At 41.8% G+C, this 27,281-nt stretch overlaps 1 protein-coding gene across 1 annotated transcript; it reads right to left on the bottom strand.

The window, feature by feature from the left end:
• Window positions 1–7,075: 7,075 nt before the first annotated feature.
• On the bottom strand, window positions 7,076–26,882 carry scarf2 (scavenger receptor class F, member 2). Its single transcript, XM_054610607.1, has 11 exons — window positions 26,624–26,882; window positions 24,354–24,412; window positions 24,165–24,266; window positions 22,502–23,021; window positions 21,742–21,960; window positions 20,831–20,959; window positions 20,375–20,478; window positions 18,950–19,064; window positions 18,547–18,644; window positions 12,188–12,343; window positions 7,076–10,852 (listed from the first exon to the last, which is right to left on the bottom strand). The coding sequence occupies exons 1-11, from the start codon at window positions 26,731–26,733 to the stop codon at window positions 9,615–9,617; spliced, it is 2,850 nt and encodes a 949-aa protein (XP_054466582.1). The 5' UTR covers window positions 26,734–26,882; the 3' UTR covers window positions 7,076–9,614.
• Window positions 26,883–27,281: the final 399 nt, after the last annotated feature.

The raw sequence follows: 27,281 nt of genomic DNA, 5'->3' as shown, positions 1-27,281 counted from the left end.
ACCAAGGGAGATGAATAAAAATGAAACTTGGGAGTATAAACAGTTATCTGTGTGTGTGTGTGTGTGTGTGTGTGTGTGTGTGTGTGTGTGTGTGTGTGTGTGTGTGTGTGTGTGTGTGTGTGTGTGTGTGTGTGTGTGTGTGTGTGTGTGCTTTTCTGTCTGGAGCCTCAGGGCAACATGGGGGGGAAGCCTGCTGCCTGTCTGCCTGCTGCGCTCCAGTCTGCTTATAAAGAAGAGAGGCACTGTTGAAAGATGTAAAGGCCATTGGGAGGGCTTCATTCACTGAAATACAGTGAGTGTGCTGCACTGTGTACTGTACAGGGTTCAAGGCACAAAACATTATTTACTGAACTTGGACACTTAGTTTGTCCAGCATAATTCATAAGATAGCATCACATCTGGTTAAGAAAACTCAAAATATATTGTGTGTTCATTGTTGTATTCTTTTAAGGTAAAGCTTACACATGGAACGACTACATTGTTTCATTGTATAAATTGTTAATCTGTTGCATTTTACAATACAACAATTATTCTGTCTGTATATAGAATATTTTAGTTATTGTGGATTTTTTACTTTTTTTACTTATTTAATATTCTTTACTGTGTTATTACTTATTTATAATACTTGTTTTGATCTTGTTGCGGGACTAATAAAAGATTATCTTATCTTATCTTATATTATCTTATTTGATTGACATGATGTTGCTTCATGGTTGTGACACTAAAAAAAACAACAACAACGCACAGATTGAATTAAAACAACTAAGCAATAAAAAGGGGAATTGAGTGAAATGTCTATGCGTGACATTAACTGTAAGCAAATTTACAGCTCGAAGAGCTGAGTTTGATTTAGCTTGTGGTTGACTTGAACCTACGACCTTAAAATAAGTGGCTCCAATCTCCCCACACAGGGACGCCGCAGAAGGCTGCGAGGCGCTCGTGGCCTTGGCAGAGGAGCTGTGTTGTACAGGCACGGATGACATGAATGGTATGTTGCCAGTGACCTTGTTTGCAGGGTCTTTGTTATGTTGTTGGTGAAGATGAGAAGAAAGGCTGAAGCTTTTTACTGAGGTCACGGCCTACAAGTAGTTCGAATTAGCTTCTCCTCAACCAGATACGACAACAATGTTGAAACACATTTTGCCAATAATTCTTCGGTACTTAAGTTTCGAGAGAATTCTTAGACATTTTTGGAATTATTAGCTCTCTGCCAAGAGTTAGATGATTGATATGAAAAGGGATAGGAAATATCTGCAACCGGCCAAAAGAAAAAATTGCACATGATTCAATGTATAGCTGTGAATTCCTATAATAGCTAGCTGTTTTTCCTCTTGTTTCCCCTTGTCGTTATGCTAAGCTAACTGGCTGCTAGCTCCAGCTCGTTACAAACAGTTATGAGGGTGGAATCAATCGTCACATGACCCTCAGTAAGAAAGCGAATAAGCACATTTACCAAAACTATTTCCTTAGATTTTGTGAAAATCCTATTGGCTTCCCTTAGGTAAACGGTGTTGGCTTTGTCAGCACCGCTGCCGTTGTTTGCGCTGTTTGCTCCGTTAGCACTATTAGCTGCTAGCCGCCGGCTCAGCCATCGCCATGTTGAGAGCCACGTGGAATCTGAGTTTTGAATTAAGCACCTGAGAAAGATTGTATGTATTTCCAGGTCTTATGTTTGGGATGTCAAGGATCAATAGGTTTGGACAATTCTAGAAAACCGATGAATGTCGGAAGAAATTACTCGTGCTCTTGAAAGCTAGTGTCCTGTCAAGCTAGTGTCCTGTCAGTCAAACAATCTGGTCCAGGTGCTTTGCTAGCATATAGTGACCAAGCTAAAGTGTCCTGTAAATCATAGATTCCTAACACTCTCTGTTACGCTGCTCTTTGGCTCACACTGACCTCTGACCTGCCTCTACAGAGTAAGGGAAATCAAACAAGAGTTCCCCTGTGTAGGTCAAATTAGTATCTCATTGCTGAAGCAACTAAAAAAAAGTCCTTGTCTTCTGCAGTCACATGCAAGAGCCACGACAGTGTTTACGATTTAGCAACGAGAGCCCATTTTCAAGAATACAGCAGCGACAGCGCTCTGCTTTTGGCACAATATGTAGGTCAAGTGGCAATCATTTCACTGACAAAGATTCAAGTGTTTTCATATTTAAATAGGGAACAGTATAAGGCAAAAGTTGGGCCTCGTAGTGACATCGTAGCGGATGTGAAGGTTTGGCGTAGAGGTGGGAAGGGGCGAGATTTGCACCCGTGGATGTCCAGTTGCTGGCCACATCAAGAGAGGCCGGGGGGGACAAGCAGACAGCAACCGCTACTCCCCTCCCTCTAATCTGTGTCTGGGTAATCAGAAACACATGGCTCCCCATAATGGCTCCAGTGTTGTCTTATGAAGTGGAACAGGGCTGTAAGGGTCGGGTACACACCGACACACAGCCACGGTGACGGTAAATATACAGCTAACACTTTCCTTCGCATGCCAGTGCACTGCGACTGCATACACAGAAATATATATGCTAGCATCCATACAACAGCTTATCAAAGTTAGCCTCTGTTAGGCTGTTATCAAATTGAGTCCAACCACATAGGCCGTGGATAAGAAGGGTGTGAATAAACCTTGACCTGCATGGCCTCTGAGTCGCAAAGCAAATCTGAAGAAACAGGGAAATGTTCTTGCAGGAGAAAAACTCCGCATGGACATGTGTTTTCTGAGATTGGTTTTGGCAAAGAAATATTTGGAGGGAAAGTTTGCGTCTCAAACAACAAAGCTGTTGTAAGCTACAGTTCGTCGGTCGCAGACAGGCCTGATTGTCGGGACAGTTTTGGGGTTCATTGCGTAAAAACATAAGCCATCTGCTTATTTTCCTTGGGTTTGGGTAGACACATTTGGTCTTGTGATCATTTTTCCGTCTCAATATCTGGAATAAGGTTGCAGCGTTCTCCTTCTCTCTTTCTCCGCTGCTCCAGGTTGCAGTGAGTGAGAAGCAATGAGGAAAAAAAAACCCAAAAAACGTTGGATCGGCCTGTGGAATTATGTGAAAGCTGAAACCTCAAACCACATTATGAAGTCTGAAGTCCCACTTTACTGCACAGATAGCGGATGGATGGGTGTGTGAGGGAATAAAGGATGGGGGTCGGAGGGAGGAAGGAAGGAAGGAGTGAATGAGGAAGGAGGAAAATAGGCTAAAACATGAGAAAGGAAAAGAGAGAAAAGAAAAGGAGAAAAAAGCATCAAACTGATCTGCTTTCTATTAGCCATCCAAATCGTCCCCACTAATACACTCATTCCATAGAATTATGCTGACAAAGGGGAAAAAATCCAGGGCAATTTGAAGCCCCAGACATCTTTTTGCACACCCCTTCATGTGAAAGAAAAGGGAAAGAAGAGAGAGAGAAAAATCTCCATCTGGATAAAGAGAGAAAATGTGGCCTATTACATTGCTATTCATTTGTATTTCAACATTTACAACACTTGTGTGTCTGCCATTAGCTCGACATCCAAACACGGCTAGAATAATGATGCATGGGTCGAGCTCGGAGTAATTGACACGTCACGGATGAAGCAAAGTGAGTTGAAATCGAGTAAATAGCAGTTCACGGTATCATACATTGACCTCGAGCACAAAACTGGCAAGTGTTTTCCATCCCAAGCTGAGTTTCAGCAATTTTGACCTAGTTTAAGAACTTCACCAGTTCGTCTGAGCATCTATTTGGGAGGTCGGGTTGTTGTGTGATTGCTCTTAATTTGCGCATTAAGAGCTGCTTTTTCTTGGTCGGTGGCCCTGCGAGGGAGTTTTGGGTCCATTATACTGGCAGTCTTAAATCGCAGAGTGAGCAGATGTCACTGGAAATCTATAAACACACATTTGATGCTGGTTGCTGCCTCTCCTCCCCGCTCTGGTTGTGCGCTGACCTCAGTTCTCGGCGGTTTTGGCTCAAGAAAAGCACCAGCTCCATTTCCAGTAAATGTCATTTCATAGTTACTGCATTTCCACAGTGCTGAGAAACAACTTTTAACGTGTGAGGAGGACTGCAATTAGACGGTGTTTCTCGCAGACAGCGCGTCGACAGGGATAAGAGAAGAAAAAAAAAACAGCATTCTCAAATCTCTTCTGGTCTTTTATGATGCAGAGAATCAGCTAGGGATATGACTGCATTTTAGTGGGAAGAAGAAAAAGTGCTGCAGCAGAAACACATCTATGTCAGACAATGAGTCGGTGGTTTGAACACTAGAACAGACTCTTCAATTGTAAGCGTCAAAACCGCAGACTCTTTTACATTGTGGTTTTTCAAGAAATACCATATGATGGAGTCTGCGAGCATTTTAGCAATAGGTTTTCAAAACAAATAAGGGAATTCGCACAGAAAAATGGCTTTCCATGACCACATGAAATCATAGCTTTGTTTCTTGAGCATATCTATCCATGCACGCTTATAGAAAAGTTTCTCTCCACTGAATGGCTCTTGCAGGATTTCAACTCAAATGGAGTAAAGCTTAACCAATCAGCCTGATCTTACATGGGCACCGGAAAAAACTTCTCTCGACCGAGTCCACGGTAGAATTAATATTTTCAACCCCTTTCAAGTGTAACTCGACTCCACTTTCTTTCTGCTTTGCATTGCAGAAAATATTTGTCTTTTCCCCCCTCACTCATAAATTTCTTTCTTCCTCTCCTTGCAGGGACTGAAATGGCTACCAGATGTGGCTCCAATCTGTTCCCGTTGCCATGGAAACACAGGGACTGCAATAGGTTTTCTGAGTCCAGGGCTTTTGGCTGACTCATAGGGCCTGAGTTTAAAAGTCTTGCTGTTTCTATAGACCTGGCAAACTGAGAGTGCCCCTACTCCAAGTCATGTTTAGACTGGCAAACCCACATGTCATCGAACCCCCATCCCACACTCCTAACACTGACTTTTTGACCAGGTTTTGCATTATCCTTTACAGTCGCTCCTTTGTGTTCCTTTGTGTTGCAGCGTCAACGCAAATTTATGTTCAACCTTCAAGTCCAAGTCAATAAAATGCGCAAAATATTATGCTTAGCTAACTGCAGAGTAGATATGAAAGGGCCAAGATCCATAATCCAAATCAAAAGCAGCAGGCACAGAAATCCAGTACAAGTTATACACATGCTCAATTTACACAGTTTATCCTGAAATGCTGCGCGGTGGCGACACGCATTGCACAATTCCAAGCCCTGACTTTCTCACAACATGTGGAAGATAAAAAAGCCAGAAAGCATGTGTTGGTATGCTCAGCTGAGCATCTTCTCCATCTGTGACTTGAGGACGGGCAGATGGAGGCAGTTTTGTCAACATTCCTTGTCATCCCGACAATGAATCAGACTTCAAGCCATTGTCACAGTGGAATGATTCGGGGTGGTTGTTGTCCGACAGTCTGTATGTGAAATTAAAAGGAAGATTAATTCCGAGAATTCAAGGTTGTGGTAGTTGAGTCAGACTCTACATAATCCAAAACAGGGTAAAAAAAAGGAACAACCTATTTGATAAACTTTAGCACGTATTTTATTCACCATGCTCCCGATCTTACTTTAGGGCTGTTTCCACGTTAACATTTGCTAATTAGTGCTTAACATGAAATGCAGCTGATGATTAAATCATCCTTTTATATGAATAACGATAAAAAAACAAAAAATTTGGATGAATTAAAGTTCTGACCTGCTGATGACACAAAAGTTAAGGGCTCATACAAGTCATTGTTATTCAGCCTGCTGGGAGCATAAATGTCTAAAACAAAGTTCATGGCAATGAATTTGTTGCATCCAGGTCCAGTGGTCGAGACATTTCATTCATTCGTTCTGGGGACCATGAATGTCTCTACAACGTGTTGTGCCAATCCATCCAATAGTTGTTCAGAAATTTTAGAAAAAACAAGTCAAGGTCATGGTGACGGTATATTATAAATAAAAGGATAACCAACGTCATCAGGGTTCATTCTCCTGCGACCATGAATGTCTCTACAACATTTCCTTGCAATCTATCCAAAAGTTGTTCAGACATTTCAATATATAAAAAAAAAAGGTCAAGAGGTAAAGTCATGGGATAACCAAGGTAATCAGGATTCATCCTCTGTCGACCATGAATGTATCTACAACATTGCTCGGCAATCCAATGGGCATTGAAATATATCAGTCTAGACCAATGTGGTGGAACAACTGATATTGACACCCCTTAACTTATGGTGCTAGCATGGTGCCATGTATCTTATATGGTTTTAAAAAGTTCTGCCTTTCCTTGTTTTCTTTAGAGCAGATCAACAGTGTTCATTTTCTTAGAATGGTCCATAAAAGGTCAAATCCGCATCTATTTGTTGTAAGAAAGACAAGGCTAAGACAGGCAAGTCCCTGACGAGTCCAAAAGTGGATGATAAATCAGATTCAAGGTCTACAACTCTGAAAAATCTGAATACAATTCAAATTTTTTTGTACAATCTCCACACATGTACACAGCAAGTAGCTCACCATGTCAAAAGAGCAAAACCTAAACAAAGCTGCTTCGCCTTCTGCTTCCAATTACCCATCACATGACCCATCCATCCATCATTATATCCATTCATTTACGCTCCTTCATTGCCTTGTGGCCCAGTCCTGCTATATCCCTCTTCTCCCTGCCAAAAGAGGACACATATGCAGCGCGTGATTAACTCCTTAGCACAGAGTTTCCACTGTTTTTCTCCCTCATGAAAGGAGCCTTTTGTCCCCACCATCCTTAAGGAGCCAAATGAACAGTTCCCTGGTTCCCTCAGGCTCTTTGAAGGACCGCTGTGACCGAATGACTCCTCGTTCCTGAGACTCGGCAGCCCAGTAGCCAGGAGTCACAGGAAAGGGTCAAATATCAATCAGCATTCGTATGAATCTGTTTGAAGAATACTATAAAGATATTTATGAGTACTACCCAATACCTGCCTCTTCACCATATTATTGTTCTAGTTGATTGTACACTGGTATAAGACATTTGACGAAGATGCCAAGGAGAAGTCACTCCAAATGAGTATGAATGAGGTCTTAGTGATTCTAAAGCGATTAAAAATAATGACGGATTTAAAAATGTTGGTTTGACTAGAGCTACATGTATTGCTTTTTTATTCCAAAGAAGTAAATGAAACACAAATTGAATGACCATACACAAAATGGAAATCAAAGTTGCCAAAAACAAACCACAAAAAGCAAAATATACCTTACAGTTGGTAACGTTTTTGCAGCTTTTCAGGCCCTTCTTTACAAATATGCACTGTACGCCTATAAAAAACAGGCATGGGCCAGTCAGATAAAAAATTGGCACTTCATAATTACACAATGTTATGGTTTGAGTATATGCAATTGTTTCAACAGTGGTATCATAGCAGTATTGTACAATCCTTTTTGTATGAGTTGTATCTTTGTTTTATGGGAGGCAAAAATAACAACTGGAGGGAACAAGAAGGTTATAGATTTCCGGTGCAGCTATTAATGCCATATAATTACACTCTGCGTCATGCAGTTAAGTGTTACACAAACAATAACATCAACAGAGAACAATTACAAAGCCAATGTAAACTTTACAAGATGGAAAGTACTCATACTGTATGTTTGCTTCAGAGCTCAAAATAAGCAACATATAAAAAAAAGCAAAAACAACATGAAAGCCAGTTCATTGAAACCAAGAAAAACAGAAGAACTAAAAAGGTCATATAAGCACAGCTTACAAAGATAATAAAAAGTACACAATGTATACAAGTTGAAAAAATAACCAAAATGAGTTGTACCTTGATAAAAAACACATAGAACCAAGACAATTTTTCAAATTAGCTGTGTTTATGTAATATATTCTCCAGCCCAAAACATACCCATGGCATGTTAACATACATACCGATCATCCATAGTTCATAGCTCATGTTTTGAATGCTACTTTCAAAATAGCTATCCACCAACAACTAAAATAAAAAGCTTTTTTTCCTCCAGTTTAAGTATCCCACCCCGCTACCCTTTTTGGTTTACTCATTTTAGGATCAACAACATTTAGGAAAACAAGGCATATTTTGCTTAAACTGATCCACAGTTGAGGCACATTTTAAAACTGGAGGCACGGTACCATTTAGCCTTACAGTCTCACCCTAAAAAATATGAAATTGAGCAACCTGTTACTTCAGCATGAGTATACTAGTTTAAAATAATACGATCCTTAAGGGACATCGGGTGTTTACAAAACACCCGATGGGATAAACCAATACATATGAAATGGGAATAGTTGGCGATATTGACCTAGTTTCTCGACAGAACTAAAAGAGCAGATAAAGACACATGGCAGTCTCCTTCTGTGGTCAGATTGAATTAGCCCTAAGATAAATACTACTAAAAGTAATTATTTCAACGAAACTATCTATTGCATTTGATATGTTGGGGTATGCAGTATGTTTTTCTTAAAAACAGCATAGAGAAACTGCAGATTTTGCTGTATTACAGAGAATGTGAGCGAGTTTAAAGTGATTTACAAGCATGACATAAAGTAAGGACATAGAATAGCTTGGGATTTCATTTTTGGTTTAGTGGTTTAGCTGACTGAATAAAATGTACAGTAAGAGCACATTTGGGTGATTTGGTGTTAGCCGAAGTATGAAAGAGGTTTAGAACAGCCCTTTTTGCAGAGAGATCAAAGATCTTGTATGTGCTCTGAAAAGCCATGTCTAAGAGAGTTTGATAAAAGAGGGCTAAATAAAAAAAAAGTAATTTTTCTGGAGGTAAGAGCCTTGAGACCAACGCTAAAGCTCATTGAGGAATTCAAGGTGATTCATAGGACACTTAAGTCCTAAATGTAGATTAACTTGTGTACTTTGTGGTTCAAGATTTTGTTTATTACAGAAAAGCATTCCTTATAATGTTGTATATCAACCTGTAACTTGCTAAGGTAGAAAAATAGAGGAGGAAAATAAAAAGGCCCTTTCTTGCCTAAGAATTTCTCTAACAAAAAGCTTGCTCTTAGTTGACAATAATTAAGTTGACCTTCATCTGCAAAGAATAGTCTTGACATAAACAATGAGGAGGGTAGCTTAAGGTATAGAACTGTATTCATGCATGTTGGACCACAAACAAAACAAAAAACAAAACAAAATAGCTTGCAATACCCAGAGGATCTAATTTCCTTGTTATTAATAGTACCCTTAGTGCCTTTGGAGAGCGTGCATAAAAAATAGCTATTTTTCCCGACACCTTAGCAAATTACAGTTATGCAACGCCAAAAGCAATCCATATATAAATATAGTGGTGGACATGACTGCAGGGTGATAGAGATGAATGAACTATGGATTATGTCTGTGCACCACTGTTCTCACAGTTGTGTCCGGCTTAGCCACAGGTTGTGGTGTGAGCTTGATACATAGTCGTTACACAATAAGGGATTTTTGAAATGAAATACAATGGTGTATAGAGGTCATTATAATACAACTCACCAATACGACTCAACTGCACCCTTGATTTAGAAGCATTTCTCGCTCTTGCCCGGTCCTGGGGTCGCAGCACACAATGTTTAAATTCCTTGATTGAAAAACTATGAGGTTCACCTTCCAACAAATCCATTTTACTCTCTTTGGTATCCATCACAAAATTAGTCTTTGAGAACATTTATTTCACTACCTGTGGTGGCATAATGGCTGTCTTTTGCTGGGGTGTTTTACTTTCCGATGTATCCAAAGTACCCTCCTTGCCTTTCTTCCTGGGTGGCTTTTTCATGGGAGTCTTCTTTGGTGTAGTATCAAACACCGGGTCCCCTGCCCTTGAGCCGTTCAAGTCCTGCTTCTCCGGGCTCTTAGCTTCAGGGGTCCCGAGGTCAGTGGCGACGGGTGTCACCATCTTCTGGAGGCTGCTCGAGGTGGGCAGCAGGGGCTTGTTGGAGCCCTGCTGGCTCAATCCACTGGAGGGGGTCCTCTTGGCTTTCTGTGGAGGTGTTGGCTTCTCCCTGTGTCCCTTGGGTGTGGAGAGACCGTTGGTCTTCGTCAGGCCTGTCCCCTCGTTCCTGTTGATGCTTTGGGTTTTCTCCTTGAGCTGAGCAGCCAGGAGTGTGGCAGCCTCAGAGTTCATATGAGGGTGGTGAACCTTGGGGCTCTTGGGTGGCTCCTTGGGGGTCTCCTTTGGACTTTCAGCACTCTTCTTCTCAGACGAGGAGCTGTGGAAGCCGCTTATCTTCTTGAGGGCATTCTGAACCACACCATTGATGTGCTCCATGTGACTGGGACTGCTGTGCTCTTCCCCAGACTTCTTACCTCGCAGAGGTTTGTGTTTGCTGGGAGAGCCGTTGACGTCTGCCTCCTTCCCCTCTTGTTTCTTCTGCTGCTCATGACTCCTCTCCTTCATTTTCTGCCGCTCCACGCTATTGGCTGAGCCATCGCTGGAGCTCCTCTTTTTCTCCTTTGGGACAGAAAGGGCCTTCGATCCCCCATGCCCCTGTTGCTCTGGTTGGGGAGACCCTGGCTGAGGAGTATTGCCGTGTATCCACGATACTTTGGGCTTAGTGGACGGGTCTGGTGGACGTGGTTTGGGCTTGCCAGGTGAAGGTGGTGGCCTTCCGTTGCGCTTTGCCTCTGGTGTAGGAGTGCCATCCCCATCCTTGCCGCTGCCATCGTCTTCCTTGGACTGCTTGGAGAGGCGAGCGATGCGAGCGTAGAGATTGGTGGATTCAGAGCCACTGGTGGAGCCTTCGCTGTCCGAGGACTTGAGGAGGGGCTGCTCGCTACCTTCTGGTTTTGCGACACTGGTGTCCTTCAGGGAGGTGTACTCCCCTGCATCATCCTCATCAGGGACAGCTTCTGGCTTCTCTGTTGCTAGGCTGGGGCTGCCCTTCTCTTTGCTTTCATTCAAAGACTCTGTGGATCGTGAGAAGACCAACAGGTATTAGTCCAAGATTAGAAAATCAGATAATTTAACTATCCATACAAATGATCAATTAAAGTGAGAACATGTTATTTATGACAGAAGAAGTAACACATTGTCTCTCTTTGAAATAGCATTTTAGATGCATAAGCAATAAAATGAAACCATGGCAAAATGACACTTTTGCTTAGCAATACTGTGCAGCTGTTCTTGGCCCTGTTTAAAAACTAGCATTTTAAATCTCAGTTTTTTTTTTCAATTCAATGAAGAGTCTAGAGAAAGATGGTGGCGTACGCCATACAGACATTAATGGCTAATTTATGTGTTTAAGCAAAGATCATGTAAGGAGGAGTAAAGGTTGAATAGATGAGTCAAACACAGGACTACCATAATCTTTTACTAAGATTGGTACAAGTGGTAAAACCACTATAACGTTGGCCACACGTATCTAAAAATCTTGATATGAATTTTTTTTATATTTATTTTTGGTTCGGAAACGTCGAGATTCAATATATCTATGGTTGGCAAAGACGTACAAGGCCAACATTTTATTCTGGCGACTGGGTTGCAGCCTTTATATCAAAACAATGTGATTTATCTGTTACTTTCACAAATAGCAGCAGTTCACTATCACTTGAAAAATAATAACACACGATTCAAGGACTGATACCTCTCCCACTTCATTAGCTAATTTGTTTACACATACTTGAGACTGGAGTGGCTCCAATGCGACAGATCCTATCAGTGGGACTCAAAACCCTTTTGTGATGTTTACAGTAATCATTTTTTGCCCAAGGCTTTTTACTCAAAATCAATTGTTTCAAAGCCCTTGAACCATTCATGAGAAGAATGAGAACTTAACCAAACTAAAATGAGAGCACTAAAAAACCCCATCAATCACTCAGCACTCAACAAAAATCCCCTAAAACAAAACCTGACTTGCAATGTCAGACATCCAGAATAGAAACTGATGGAACGGGTGTTTTCCATCAAACTTCAAGGAGTTAGTCACTGTTTGGATTTGTGCCATGTGCTGACTTGACCAATCCATTTCCTGTTTATACTCGCCTTCTTCTCGAAGCAAAAAACCTGGGTCTAGATGGCATATGATAAAGAAACTATCTCCATAATGAGATTTACAGAAGTGGGTGAGTCACTAAACGGTCACACTCGGGAACTTGACTTCTTCACCGTGTCTATCAGTTTGGTGTGTGTGTGTGTGTGTGTGTGTTTGTGTGTTTAAAGACCCCATGCCAAAGACAAATTAGGGGATTTATGTGCGTCATTCTAGATAACCAAACTGTTTATTTATTCTAACGATGACTCACCTTCGTGGGGCAAACAGTAAACTGGCCCCTCGTCTCTGCTCTCAAAGGAAGAGAAAGACTCTTGGGACGACCAGGAGGAGGGGGAGGGCTGCTCAGCCACCGAGGGGGGCTCGATGAAGCTGCAGTTGAAGGTGTTCTCTGGGTCGTGGTGGGCTACTGAGAACAGAAAACAAACGCAGAAGCCAAAAGGTCAGCCAGAGGGCATTGTACCATGTTACAAGAACAACAGTCTGTTCTCACTCACTTCTCACAACTGCTGCATAGATGTAGAAAGTGTTGGTTTAAATGAGTCTGCGGGAAATCTGTGCTTTTTAATTGGTTTTAAATTTGAGTTTACAAAGGTTCCAACATTATGGGTTTCTGTAAGCGACTGTAGATAATATTTTTTTGTATCTTTTTGTATAAGCTTTTTTTCTTTACATTTTAGATTTTATTGTTTTATTCTCAGCAGGTTAAAAGACAATCAAGAAACAGCATTGTGACCAGAGTTTGAAGCGGGACTGCAGCTCCTTGTTGACCCAAACAACAATATAATTCATTTATTTATGAATAAATAGATTATTGAGTATGTGAGCTATCATAGAGTGTTATAAAAGCACACTCTATATCAAACAATTAAATGAAAGTGAAAATCAAACCAAAAAGGCTGAAAATATGCCGTTTTCTTTCAACATGTACTTCAGCTTTTTGGGAAATATGCGTCTCTATCAGAGCGGGATGAAAAAAATCGATACCAATGTCATCCAATTAATTAAAAAAGGGAAAAAAGTACATCTTCACCTAGCTTAGCATAAAGACAGACATAACCAAAAACAAACACGTAGTATATACACCTGCAAGTATATACACAAAAGCATATTCCCAAAAATGTGAACTATTTTTTTAATAATTGAGAATATGTCATTACAAAAGCAATGTATCTTATAATATCTGATATAATTATTAAATATTAATAACACTTTGTGGGTCAGGTATGTTGCCTAGCTCTCTCTCAGTCTTCCTGACCCTTCCTCCCCTTCACATACTGCAGCATTCTGCTGACCCTTCTGTCTCAGGACAGCTGTGGTTTCTGAGGAGAATGTGAAGCTGATCTTTCCATCGGGCGTGAGTTTTGGATTAGATCCTGCTGGGCGTTAACTTGCCATGACCGACCACATCAGATGCTCCTGTTTACATGCCCGATGACACATGGGTCGATCCAATTGTTTAGACCTCCAATAAAACATAAGTCGAAAAAATCCCCCTAAAACTGTGCCAGAACCCTGGCCAGGAACAAATCCTAGCTCCTTAAACGATGTTGTTTGACTAAACTTAAAAGATGAGCTATTAAGAATCTCTCTACAGCCTGATTTTTGCAAACTTGGTGACTTGTAGAAGCACTAAAAATGCAAAAACTGCATTTACTTTGTATTACATATGTAATAGAGTATGGGGAGCCTATATCGCACAGCTTGGTTTACATTCTCAAAGCATCTCCCTTTGTAACCCTTTGTAACATGTACACTAAAGTTATCTGCTATATCTTTCATCATAGACCGGTGTCCATTTGTCTGCCCCACAAACAAACAAACAAACAAACAAACAAACAAACAAACAAACAAACAAACAGGGTAAGCCATCAGAGGCAGAGGAGGGAGGGTCATGCCTTCACCACAGACAAATATCTCAACCAGGAAGGTCCGATGAATTCATTTTTAAAAGGTCGTCAGAAAAATGGGACTTTGGTCCAATGGGGCATTTTTCAGACTAATTAGACTATTGACTATTTTTGGAATAAAGGGCCGTTGGAACAATGGCAAGGCACTGGCAGAGCTACTGATCTGAGGGACCATAGGGCCTAGGGAACATAGGGATGAGGGGAAATAGAGCTGAGGGAAGGTAGGACTGAGAGGACAAAGGGTTGAGGGAACAAAGGGCTGAGGGATCACAAGGTTGAGGGATTATAGTGTTTAGGGAACGTAGGGTTGAGGGAACATAGAGTTGAGAAAACATAGGGCTGAGGAAATCTAGGGCTGAGGGGAACATAAGGCTGAGGAAACATAGGATTTAAGGAACATAGATTTGAGGAAACATAGGGCTGAGGGAACATAGGGCTGAGGGAACATAGACAACACACTCCCACTCGTTGTGCCTTTCTTGCTTTCAACTGTTTTTATTATCTTTTCAAACAACAACTAAATTTAGTCATGGTCGAATCAAAACTGGCTTGTGTGTGTGTGCTACATACTTTTTTTGTGTACCGGCATAATTGTACAAAGCAATTTTCAAGGACCCTGAATTGTTTTTTTTCCCTTGAGGCCGCTGATTTTATCTACTTTTTCCAAATTACAGATTTGAACTACCACAGATAGAAGATCTGTTTTAATATCTTGTTGACATGAGAGATAAGACACATAAGGTAAATATATATTGCTACACTGATCTATGTTCTTTCTCATTTATCCAAAAGAAGTCACCAAAACCTCTGAACAACATGTTTCAGTTTGGCAGCCTGATGTCTTGGTGTTGATCAAAGGATGAATAACGTCAACACAGGTGCAACATTTTTATAATAAGTGAGTACAGATGTGTGTAAAATGGGGAAAACCCTAACAATAGTTTCAGTATGAATGTAGATTTCCATCCAAAGGCATCCATTCATGTGATTATTTAAGAATATCCTGTTTACAAGAATAATGGCACCCTGCCCTCTCTACATATGTAGTTAATGTTGGACAGTTGGGCCTACAAGAATGACCCCAAAGTCTTCCATGGTGCTACTATTCTGATTTGATTAACTTTAATAAAATAAATCAGGTTTGTGTGGATGTGGTAGATTAATAATAATATACAGAACCCAGCAAAATGTTTACCTAGAGGTGTGGATGACAAAATAAAGTTTTTCCCAAATTCAAAGCGAGAAATAAAAACGTGAACAAGACAGGGTGCGTTCTCTGACTTCACTCTTGCCCGTGTGCAGGGTCAGCAGCAGGCAGATAGGCAGAGACTCTGAATGACTGAGGAATGTAGAGCAGCTAACCTATGCAAAGACTTCAGTTGAGCAAGTCAACAAGCTAACACATGGGCATTTTGCGACATTGCTTGTAAGTAGTGATGAACAACTGCGGCCCTTGAAAGCTGCTCCCTCCAGACTGCGGGTCTAGTGGGGTAGATTGTTCTGCAGACTGGACGCCACTGTGATCCCTCCCTACAGGGAGGTTCAACACACAACAGGGCACTATTGACACATCCCAGCTGCAGAGCTCCGCCACCACAGTTGCTCAGTGGGGGATCCGTTAAAAGGCAGAGGTAGTCCAAAGGCTAGAGGGCTGGGCTGGGACAAGAAAGTTGCTGGTTCAAATGCCTGGTCCAGCTGTGGAAAACTGGGCATAGAACGAGGAAATGACTGGCCAATAAGAAAAAGAAACAAAATGTTTCCACCTGAAAAAGTCTCTGAAACAAAGGCAGTACACTAAGTGACATCCAACATGCCAAACTTAGAGCCTGATAACCACTCAGTGACACAACCAATTGCATTTCATTTTCAAATATTCCTTAAACTCAAGTTGACCTTTCTTTTCTTTGTTCCATCTTAATTATTTCCTCAAGAGTGACTCCAGGGTGTGAGAAAGTTTTCTTTAGGCAGCTCCCATCTGCATGAATGAGGAGTCGCGTGTTGCTGCGAACGCATTTGCAATCCCAGGCAACTTTGCCGGGATAAATCAGGATGAAAAAAGCAGGTGGCGCTGTTCTCAGCCCAAACCCGTGGGGAAGCATTTGGACACAGAGGAAGCAAGGAATGCCGGACAGACATGAATCTGTTGGGCGTGGAGTAAACATGCTTAGAATGGAATGTCAAACTACAAGCAAACAGCCTCAGTTATGCCAAAGGGAGAGTAGGTGACAGTGTGTTCATGCAGCTATTTCTCTGAAGCTAAGCATGCTAACAGAGGTTGTTGTCATCTTTCAACCTTTTTCCTTTTTCATTTTGTCTTGCCACATCTGTTGCGTCTGACCCTGGTGTGGATAAATCACAGTTCTGACACGGGCTGGGGTAAATTTGACCACTTCCTGTTTCCAGCCCCATTGGGCCCCCTCTGGAATGCGTGTGTGCAGGACTGTGTAGCCCCAGTCAGAGTTTGAGTTTCCAAATGTTGGCAGACCACACTTCTGTGGGTAGCCCAACAGAAAGCAAAGTGGCAAACATTTGGATAGGAAAAACCAGGAAGGAAAAGAGAGACGCATACTTGTTGTGATGGATTTGACTTTCGACTGGTATTGAGGTCGGTTCTCAAATATGACTGGTAGTCCTACTTGTCTTCTAAGATGTAGAAATCTTGACTGTAAACGCCTAAAACAATGCTTTCTTTGTTTGTTTGCCTACAGTGGAAACACATACCAGTATGTTTGTGTAAAGGCATTTGGCTAAGATGACGTTGCTTTTTTTATGCCTCTAGCCCATTGCTTCACAAGGTCAAGCTCTCCACAAACAAGCGTTTTAATATTCCATACTGTGACGACAAAGGCAAGTCTGTCCAAGTGTTTCGTTTTTTCACCGTGGTAGAATAAAGACATATTCTATCTGAAAGAATCAGCTGGATAATCGAAGAGGCACATGTTGCTCAGACATGCAAAAGAAAACCACATCATCAACTCCTTCCACAGTACACTGCCTTCAGTAGAGTCCTTTTAAAGAATCAAATTACAGTGTTTCATAATGAGGCTAAGCTAAATCTTAGTTAGGAAACTGCAGGGAAACACTGCTGTTAATTTATATCTGCCTTTTAGTGCATGTTAGTGCATGTGAGCACGCGCTAATAATTAGCTCATGGCCGGCGCTCTGCACTATGCTAATACAGCGATTACAACCAATAACGGCGTCCCAACCGATAGCGTCGTAGCATCCACCCCTCGGTTCCCCCTCAAGTAAACACTGTTAACTCTGTCGGCACTGCTGGAACTCTTTGCACTGCTAGCTGCAAGCCGTCTTCATGTTAAGAGCTGTGTTCGTGGCAATAGAAATGCTCTGAATTGCTATCCAATCAATCATTGAAGAATATGGAGAGTCCACTCCCACTCCCTGGTTTTGTCAGACCAACAGTCCAAGGATTTCATTTACAATGACAAACGGGCAAAAGCGGCCACTTAGACAAGCTGGAGCCAGGGAATGTTTGGCTTCTTTACCTTGACTTTTTAACAAGAAATCGATCATGAAAATTGCTGTACATTAACTTTCTGTCAGTGGACAAATTCATTAGTTGACTAATTGCTTTACCACTACTGCAAATGTCACCCCTATATTCTGTCAATGTTAGCTAAACATGATTAATCCCCTACTTCAAATAGTAAATACAAACATTTGCATTATTAATACAGACGGACTCCCTTATAGGTCTGTACAGTAAGAAGAATATTTCCATGTCTTGAAAATATTGGATTCAAAATAGTGCAGATAAATATTTATCTTCTGAAAATACAATTACCCTAGAGCTGCAAGCTTGTCCCCATGAAGAACAATCATTTGTATAGTGATATAACATGGCTAATAGGGGCCAAGACGACTGCTTCTGCTTATACAAACAGTGGAGTTCTGAAAGAAAGCCAGATAACTGTGTATTTTTAAACTGTTAAAATTGTTTTTGAACCCCGAACAAAAGCAGCCACGTTAAACTGCATGTGGTGGGGTTTAAAAGATCATCATATCTCCTCTGTCTGTTATGAAAAAAGACTGGGTCCACAGACAGATCTGTCACAGACCACGAGACCTCCGCATGGGGCAGCCGTACCGCAGCGTTCACCCAAACAGTGCGGCCTTTGATAGCGCGTCACTCACCACCGCCCGGGGCCCCCGGCAACCACGGGCCTTCTTTTAATAACACAGCCTCCCTCCTCGGCCCAAGACAAATTTTCTTGGGGGGAAGAAGGACGATGGAAACGAATAAAGAAAATGGGGGAGAAAAAAAAAAAAAAAGGCCCAGTTTAGGGTTGTAATAATATGAACACATGGCATTATAGGGTGCCAAGAATAATAAGGGGCTCCAAAACCAGTGCATTCCTTTCAAATGAAACCCCATACTCGCTTTTGGCAGAGACCATACACTTTTCAACCCTATTCATCATCAGGTAGCACTGAAGGAAAATGCTCCCTCTGACTGTCATTCATTGGTGTCATAGTCCCCCCCCCGCTGTGTTAAGCTGAAGACATATACGAGCGCTGATAACCAGTGAAACCACAGTTTAGCATCCTTCGCCTCATAATGAAACCTCTGAGTGATGCGACTTTAGCAGACTGTGCTGCACAAAGCGAGATGATCACATGAAACACAGCAGCTTCTGGAAGCACTGCGGTGGGATAGGAGAAAAAGAGTTTTTGGGCTTACCGACTACTTTGGGCAGTTTCTGTCGCCTCAGTGGAATACGGGGGAGTTTAGTGCTGATTCGGCTGAATCGTCCACACAGGATCCGCTTGGCTTTTTTGCTGTTGGTAGAGTTGTCTTGGTTAGGACTGAAAAGGGATGACGCCATGGAAACCCAAATGAATCATTCAAAAGAAGGCATATTAAACCCTGGCCCCGTGCCTCTTTTGAGGGCCTGCTCACATTGCTACTAGCACTGTAATGTCAATATATAAAATTGGCTTTAAATTACAATTTAAATGCATTTATTAATTTAACAACCTGGTTCATGCAAGAGAGAGAGAGAGAAGAAAAGAAAACATTTTTACAAAACAGCTACTCGAGCCTTCCCATCATGGAGGTGAAAATATCCATACATGTCACTCACTTGTGGTCGTCTTTGTGTCGACACAGGCAGCAGCAGCACAGCAGCGACAGGAGGACAATCAGTAAAAAGGAGACCAGGGTTCCAGCCGCGATCACACCCATCCGCTGGTTGGGCTCTGAAAGAAGAGATGCAGGGAATTCTGGGTGTGCCACATTGGATGCCAGTTTCAACAAATCCCTCTCTCTGTCATCACTAACACTAGAAAACCGTGGAGCATAGCAAATGATTATGATTTAACGAACAAAGTTAGATCAAATGACTTGAGGAGTGGGTTAAGCTAACTGTATCATCTTTATTAATGTGCCAGTTAGCTTTTGATAATAAAAGCAGAGCACTGTGTTGACATTAACAATTGATTTTCAATAGCTGCTTGACACGAAGCGTCTCTGAGGAATGCTGCAACAGGCGGAAATTCACTGCAAATAATTCACTATTAATCTTTATTCTCCCTGCAGACTCGGGACCACTTATGCTTTCCTCGCTGATTTCCTGCGAGCAATTTCCTCCCCTTCACCCCTCCCTCTTCACTACGCGCCCCTCGCCATAACTCATCGATGATTTATTAGGGCCCCCCCTCCCTCCTCAAGTTGGATACACCCCGAAGATAATAAGTGCTGTAATTGCATGTGAATGGACGCTCGCAAGGACAGATGACACTGGGAGAGAAGAACCCCTTCAGTTAAAGGGCGAGTGTAGCGGCGGCCCCTCTGGGTCTTGTCACATGATGGACTGTTGGGCTGTCTGGGTGTGGCATGTTGTCACCGCTCTGTGCTCACGGCTGGATAAAGAATGGAGGAAATGGGTTTGGGCAAAAGTTTTCATGATATCACTGACCATCTTGCCAACGCCCATCAAAACCCATGCTTCCAACAATCTTCTCCTCGCATGCCCACCAATGACTTCCTCTTTCCAAACAGTGCGCTTTTTTTTTCACCCTCTCCCTTCCAAGTTCTCTTTTTTCGCTCATATTTTCTCTCTTTTTATTTCTTCTTCCTTCCCCTCTCCCTCTTCCTCCCTCTCTCTCTGGCTGGACAGGAACAGAGCCAACAAACACAGCCATTAAAAGGACAACGGTCTGGGTCTGGAAACGCTATCAAGGCCTCGCTACGTTCGCTACGCTCCAGCTACACGCGCTGACCTGAATAGATGTGTTTGTTGGTACTCAGTGCGTCCAGCCAACTATTAGACATTTTAATACACACAGCAGTAGTGGCATCTGGCTCTTTGGACAAACAGTTCAGCGGGTTATAATCCTTTTCGTATGTGAAGTCAGAGGAAGAAATAACTATTTGTCTTTGGAAAAGGTACATTATTTGGAAAAGAAAACACTAGTTACGGACTACTGCTGATCACAGAAACCTCTTTTAAAAACACCATAACTACAAAGCATGTGGTTGCTCTTTAAAAAAAAAAAGATTTTCTTACGGAGATAGCAAGCACCAGACACAGGATCGCAGTTCTTGTCATTGCAAGAGCAGGTTTGGTTGCAGTTCACTCCATACTGGCCGGGTTGACAGGTCATATTGCAGCTTGAGTACGGACAAAAACAACATCTGTTTAATGTTCAATCCAAGTGAAAGATGTATGAAGTAGGACACAGGAAAAAAACAGAAAAGGCATTAAAGGGATCAGTTATTTGTTCCAGGCCAAATGTGTCCTTTGATGGAAGTTTGTAGGTATTTCACTTTAGTATTTCAAGAGTGTTTTTTATCACTATCTATAAAAAATAAATATGCCTCAGAACACATGCTCGCTTATTCAATTCCCAAGATATACAAGTGTGTGACAAAAGTAATAATAAAGCCATCAACCATTTTTTACTGTGTCTTGTAATGCATAAACATGAGTTTTTTGGGGGATATGAAGTGTCTTATAACTTACTAGGTGCCATAAAATCCCGGGTCACACAAGCACTCTCCGGTGACAACATGGCAGATGCCGTTAAAACAGTGACTGCAGTTGTTCTCGCAGTTCTCGCCATACGTGCCGTTGGGGCAGCGCACCTCGCATCTATCACACACAATAGGAATGTGATGATTGCAGTTATTTTGAAGCTCAGCAGCATGAATGACAGACATTAACGCAGTATGGAAAATGGTTTAACAGTAGCTACGTGTTAAAGGCACTGCCATTATGTTTTTTTTAACGTCGAAAATGAGAAAAGAAAAAAAGGGTCACAACAATTGCTTGTTACTTTTCATCACAGTCTCACGGCAGTAAGTGAAATAGTCACAACATGCAATCTATAGGGGTGCTAATTGTCTGTTTTCTTTGTGTCGCTCACCACAACTTTTTTTTTTGCGGGGCGACATTACGCTCCAAAACAAAAGTTAGGTTTAGGCAACAAAACCAGATAAGTAGGTTTAGAAAAAAGCCTCATGTTTGGGCTAAAAATAACTACGTACATTTAGATTTAGGCAAAAAAAAAGAATATTTGGTTTAGGCAACAAAACCACAACAAAACTTTAGGTCACATTGTGTCGAACCCCTGTTTCGTAGTTTTAAATCAAGTGCTAGTTTGACCCATCCACCTCCGATCCCACCTACCAAAAGTCATTCAGGATATTTAATCCTATTTCACCATCTCTGGCAGTTGCATAGTCACGTCAATGCATTTAATTTGTATAAATCACCGAAAAAATATATCCTTATTGGCTCTCCATTGCCATTGTTTTCATGCAGAGTGAAATTTGTGTCCATGCGCACAAAACCAACAGATTTTTCACGACCTGCCATGATACTGCGCTGTTCATTTACATATTTCTAAAATTGCACTCTTTGTGTTGTCTTACCTGTCCCCAATCCATCCAGGGTTACAGTGAGAGCACTTGCCATGAATGGGGTCGCAGTGGTGACCGTCTTTACAGACCGGACACACGTCTTGGCAATTTTCTCCAAAGAAGCCCTTGGAGCAGAGCTGGTCACACCGTGTCCCGTTCCAGCCCCTGTCACAGGTGATGCAGCGTCCCTCCGTCACCTTACAGGGCTGCTGGCCCTTACAGTGCCCACACCTGTGGTTAAGCCAAGGAGAACAGTCAACAACAACAACAAAAAATGTCCAATTTATCTTGTTTTTATGTCTTCTTAACGTAGTAAAACTGTGAGGCTCTGAAACCAGATGGAAAAGATCTGTTTGTGTGCTTCGAATTGTTGTTTTAATGACCATTTAAAGAGGGAGATAAACAACACTGTGCTCAACCGTGCTCTTTTGAGTTTATAACAACTGTTTCGTGTGAGAATGTCACAGTCCGTGGAAGGTAAAGCACTTAACCTGAATTGCTTTTACATGTTGGCTGATGATGATGGGATAATGTGAATACCAACTCCCAAATCTCACTATATTATTTTTCCATTAAGTAACACGGCCAGATCTTTAAAGGATTATCTACTACAGCATATATCAAATCTTATTTCCTACTAAAACCACAAAGCTGCACCATAATATGGATTGGACAAGGGAATTAAACATTAGGCATCTGTAAAACTGCATGTTTCCTGTGTGTTTTTTTTTATGTGGTGCATTTGCTCTCTGCCAAGATTTTTTTCCCCCACCTGTTCCTGCAGTTTTGTCCGTAGAACCCGGCCGGACACGGTTCCCTACAGAACTTCCCACGGTACCCTGGCGTGCAGGTACACGAGCCGTCCCCCTGGTTGCACTTGCCGTGGATGCACTGGCAGTAACGTTCACACCGTGGGCCCCACAGACCCTCCCGGCACTGGCAGCGCCCCGTGAACTGGTCGCATGGTGAATTGTTGCAGTTACACTGGATCGCACAGTTCCTCCCCGTCCAACCAGGATTGCACATGCAGCGCCCCGTCTTGGCGTTGCAGATGGAGTTGATGCTGCAGTAGCAGTTGTTGTTGCACAGGGGCCCCCAGATGCCGGGGTGACATGTGCATTTGCCCGTCTCTTGGTCACACTTGCCCTTTTGGCACATGCAAGGATACTCGCAGTTTGGTCCCCAACGATTGTGGTTGCAGGTGCACTCGCCGGTCAAGTCGTCGCACTGGCCGTTGGGGTAACAGTTACATTTCCCCTTGCAGTCGGGGCCCCAGAACTGGGCCGGGCACTCTGTTGACAGACAGTGCACTTATCAGTAAAGTGTGAATAATATTCTGACTTGTGAAATATCCTTGAGCAATAGTGAGAGCCTGCAGCTGGGGTGGCCAAACAGCATGTGGCACAACTCTGGCCTGCTGCCTGCTGTCTGTTTTCATATAGCCGGTGGTGAATTTTTCAAATAAACTAGAACATGTCTTGAGCATATTTCTAATACATTTTACTGTATGTACATTGCACATCCTGGTTTAAACACTTGGTGTCGACTACATGTTTGTGAAATTTTCTCAGCCTCTCCTTTTTTGTTACATCCTAAAATTAGACTTACAAATGTACATCTTATGTTTACATCTGCATTGTCTTTTAAGTGGGCGCCATGGCAATGAACAGAAACCAATATTTGGCTATTTCTGCCTGTTTTACCTTTACTTTTTTAAATATATAAACACAACATCATAATATTTTTACTGAGCACTCAGGCCATGCACTGTATTCAAGCTAAAAAGTATTAAATTAAATCAAATTATTAAATGCAGTAATAATTTATGTAATACACAGCGTTGGCACACCAATAAATAAATAAATGCAATGCCAAACAATAAACTGTTAACTAGTACTGCATAGTTCTTTTTATCGTAAATTGTTTTGCCATGGCACATGGGGTTTTCTGGTCTGGTAACACGAACTTTCTTGCGGTGTAACTGGTTGCAAACTTCACATTGTCTATTGTTTAGCAGAGCGTTTTTCTTTATATCAAAAAAGATTGGCCACCCCTGGTTTACAGCCTACTAGTGGCTCTGTGAGGCCTGTCTTAGGCAAATCTATGCTTTGTACTAAACGCCAGCATGCCAACACAATCACAACGGCCATGTTAACATGCTGATTCTGCAGGTAATATGTTTAACACGGCCATAGTTGTTGAGATGTTTCAGATGTGAACTTGTAGAGACAGAACAATGTTGCCTTCACCAGAGCAATACTTCAAGCATGGCTAAAAAGACCCCAAGTGCAGTAATTTCCACTTATGCTGTAGTTTAAGACCTAAAACTTGTATATTTAACAGGCGAAAAAATTATATTTGCTTGACCTTTAAGCACCACAGACGAAAGACAAAAGGTTGAAATGCTGATTTAAAAAATTTAAGAAATCCCTTACTTGTGTCACAGCTTGCTCCAAAGTATCCATGGCGACATCGACATTCATTCGGCCTGACACACACCTCATTTTCCTTGCAGGTGAAGTTGCCTTCGCAGAGAGCTTTGGGTGAACAAGAATAGGCCGTGTTATTCAAACGGGCTTGCACAATGAGCTGTACTGATACATGATGTCTGCATGGGTACATACGTGTCAGGCACTCATCCCCTAGCTGCCCCCATCCGCTACAGCACACAAATCCTGGTGATCTGGAAAAGAAGTTATGACATTGAGAATGAGAGGGGGGGATGATGAGGAACCTGGCTTCAGTGAAAGAAAAACACGTTTCAAAGCCACAGCCAGCGCTTTCCTCTTTGATCTCACAGTGTTTTATTGATGTGGCCTATGCTGAATTCTGCAAATGTATGAAGGGGATTGTACACGATGTAAATTCTTCGACCGTGGCTGTATAATTATCTGAATTAAGGGTCATGTGTACACTTAGAAGCCCTTAACCCCACCGAATCTGTTTAGTTTATCAGTTTCCTTAGGTTCCCTCAGCCTTTGGGGAAATGTGAATATTCAGAGACAGATATTTTGCAGCCGGGTTTTGAGGGCCTGTCAGGAAAAGGACAGATGTGTCTCTTCTTCCTCCCACGCCTGCGACCTCTGTGGGGCCCCTGCAACACGTCAGCTTCCCCTAAAGTGTTTGAATTTGGCAGCTTGCTTTCGGTCATTGAGAAAGGAGAAACGCCGTTATTTATGCTGCCAAAATAGGCGCGTGGTAGAGATAACAGGTCTACGATCTGTGTGCTATCACTTGTTCTGGATGGATTATGATTTCTAAATAAGCCTTGTAGAATTTAATGTACATTACATGACACTGGGTGCAACTTTTTTGTAACTGTGCTGCTCAGGATTTTGAAAAAACTCCGGTCAACGTGTACGGAGCTGACTCTTGTTGACCTTTTAACAAACAGCCAATCCGTGTCACTACCAGAAAGAAAGCTTGTGGAATTCATTAGGTGTTTGGAAGCATAGCTGCACTGCTGTTTGCCTTTCATTGTGACATAAAGAATGTTTCAACACCCTTTGCCAAGAAATTCAATAGCTGCTCTTTAACTGATTCAAAAGTCTATTTTTCTGCATCGGTGCTGAAAGCATCACATTCAAGTCAAAAAAAGAAGAAAAAAAAAAACATAATGGAAAAACAGGTGAGTGGAAAGTTCACTGCAATGAATGCTGAATACTGGAAGGAGGGCAAAATGTCAAACTTGTAGAGCAGAGGAGGCCAGTGCTATTTATATTACACCGGAAACTTCACAAAGCACTAAAGGCTATATTTTTCTGGAGAATGACGATTTGTTGCTCAATGGAGCAACGGACAATCTATGAGGTGACAGCCCAACTTCAACTTTGGAAAATAAGCTTTTGATTACATTTCACTGCAGCGTGCGACTCTTCATATCCCAAAACTCTGACTGCTCATGTATCAAGAAAACAAAAGCCAAAAGTCTAGTAAGCATATGTTTCCTTATCTTTTTTGGCATATTGGAGAATGAACCCTGGAATACATTTGCTGTTTCTCTTCTGACACAATTTCAAAAATCCATAAACATCACTCCAACAAGTTTGGATGCTGCAGTCAGCAATTGTGGCCTTGGGTTAGTTTTTTTTCTTTTACACTAGTCGGTCCAAAAAGAGATGCTTTTTGGATACCTTAACATTTGAGAGAGAGAGAGAAATGTCTGGATATGTGGATTCCTAGAATGCATTCTCTGCCTTTTATTTTGAAATATCAACTGTCAAGCAACATGTGCTCCTTTAAACATTACATAAACTTCCAACTCAAAAAAAAAGGTCACTTCTAAAAGTGCATTATCAAACACAAACGTGTTATCAAACTGTGCCACGAATACTATGGCGGTCAATGAGAGCGCCCCCTACACGCTGCTGTTCCAGATGTACACATCTGTAGAGCTGCTTTCTTCAATGGGCTCCTCCTCCTGCTGCTGTACAGCGGACTAGGAACACGTTATGTGTGCAAAAGAAAGAGCTTAAAGTGGAATTATTATTATTATTATTAATAATAATAAAAAATGATTGATATAAACGTGAAATGCAAGTTTAGAGAATAAAGTCAGGTATTTATTCCATTAAAGGTGATTTATTTCACTTTAGTGAAAACCGCTATTCGGGCATGAGGCCAACACTGCAAAAAATGTCAATATTTTTTTAGTGTTTTTAGTGTGCTCAGTTTTAAAACACTGTTATTTGTCAAGAAGCTGGAAAAACAAAGCGAGGGATGAGATGAGAGAAGTTTTAAGTTTTGGTGCAATTTCAATCCTTGACTATTTAAAAGAAAGTTGCATCCTGAAGTCAAAGAAAATGAGAAAAAAAAAACTATTTTCACGAGAGAAACTTCCAAACAAGCAGTGGGGGGGTTTTTAAATCCCATTTTCTCCTGCACTGATGCTTACCCAGGTGCTTTGCATACATTCCTGCCTTTGGGATTGAGTTCTTGGCTGAAAGTGGAGCAAAAGCAGAGACAAACCACCGCAACCACAGCAAAAGAGTTCTTCACTTCCATTGTGCAGGCAGCAGCATCCTCCTAGACGCCGTTTCCACTCCGCATTCCCCCTTCTCCGAAAAGTGACGATGATGGCTTCTCACTTTTGTTTTTAAACACTCCAGAGATGTTTTACGCACATAATCCAGATGTGGTCTGCTGGGTAGATATCAAATCCTTGTCCCCCCCCCCCCCAAAAAAAATGAGGTGATTAAACAAAAAATTGTTTCAACCACCTACGCCATGGAGAAAGTCAGCAGCTCAAACAAAAAAAAGGTGACCAGCGACAGCAATCCCAAAGAAAAAGATGGAAATAAAGTCAGAAAAACAAAAAAACTTTTTAAAATCACAGTGAAACGCAGTTTATTCCATCAAAGTTTCTAAAAGAGTCCATCCTGCAAAACCCCTTGGTCCAGAACTCATAATGAAATAATAATAATTAAAAAAAAACAACCTATTTTTCCAAAACAATGCCCCTCAAACGTGTCGATGTGATGGTATACTTGGAAAAGAAGTGTATTGCAGGGAATCAGCTGCCTTTCCGTGAGTTCCTCTGTGAGGAGAAGCGC

The sequence above is a fragment of the Anoplopoma fimbria genome, chromosome 13 (assembly GCF_027596085.1).
Source record: "Anoplopoma fimbria isolate UVic2021 breed Golden Eagle Sablefish chromosome 13, Afim_UVic_2022, whole genome shotgun sequence".
Lineage (NCBI taxonomy): Eukaryota > Metazoa > Chordata > Actinopteri > Perciformes > Anoplopomatidae > Anoplopoma > Anoplopoma fimbria.
This window is presented reverse-complemented; position numbering and strand designations above follow the sequence as displayed.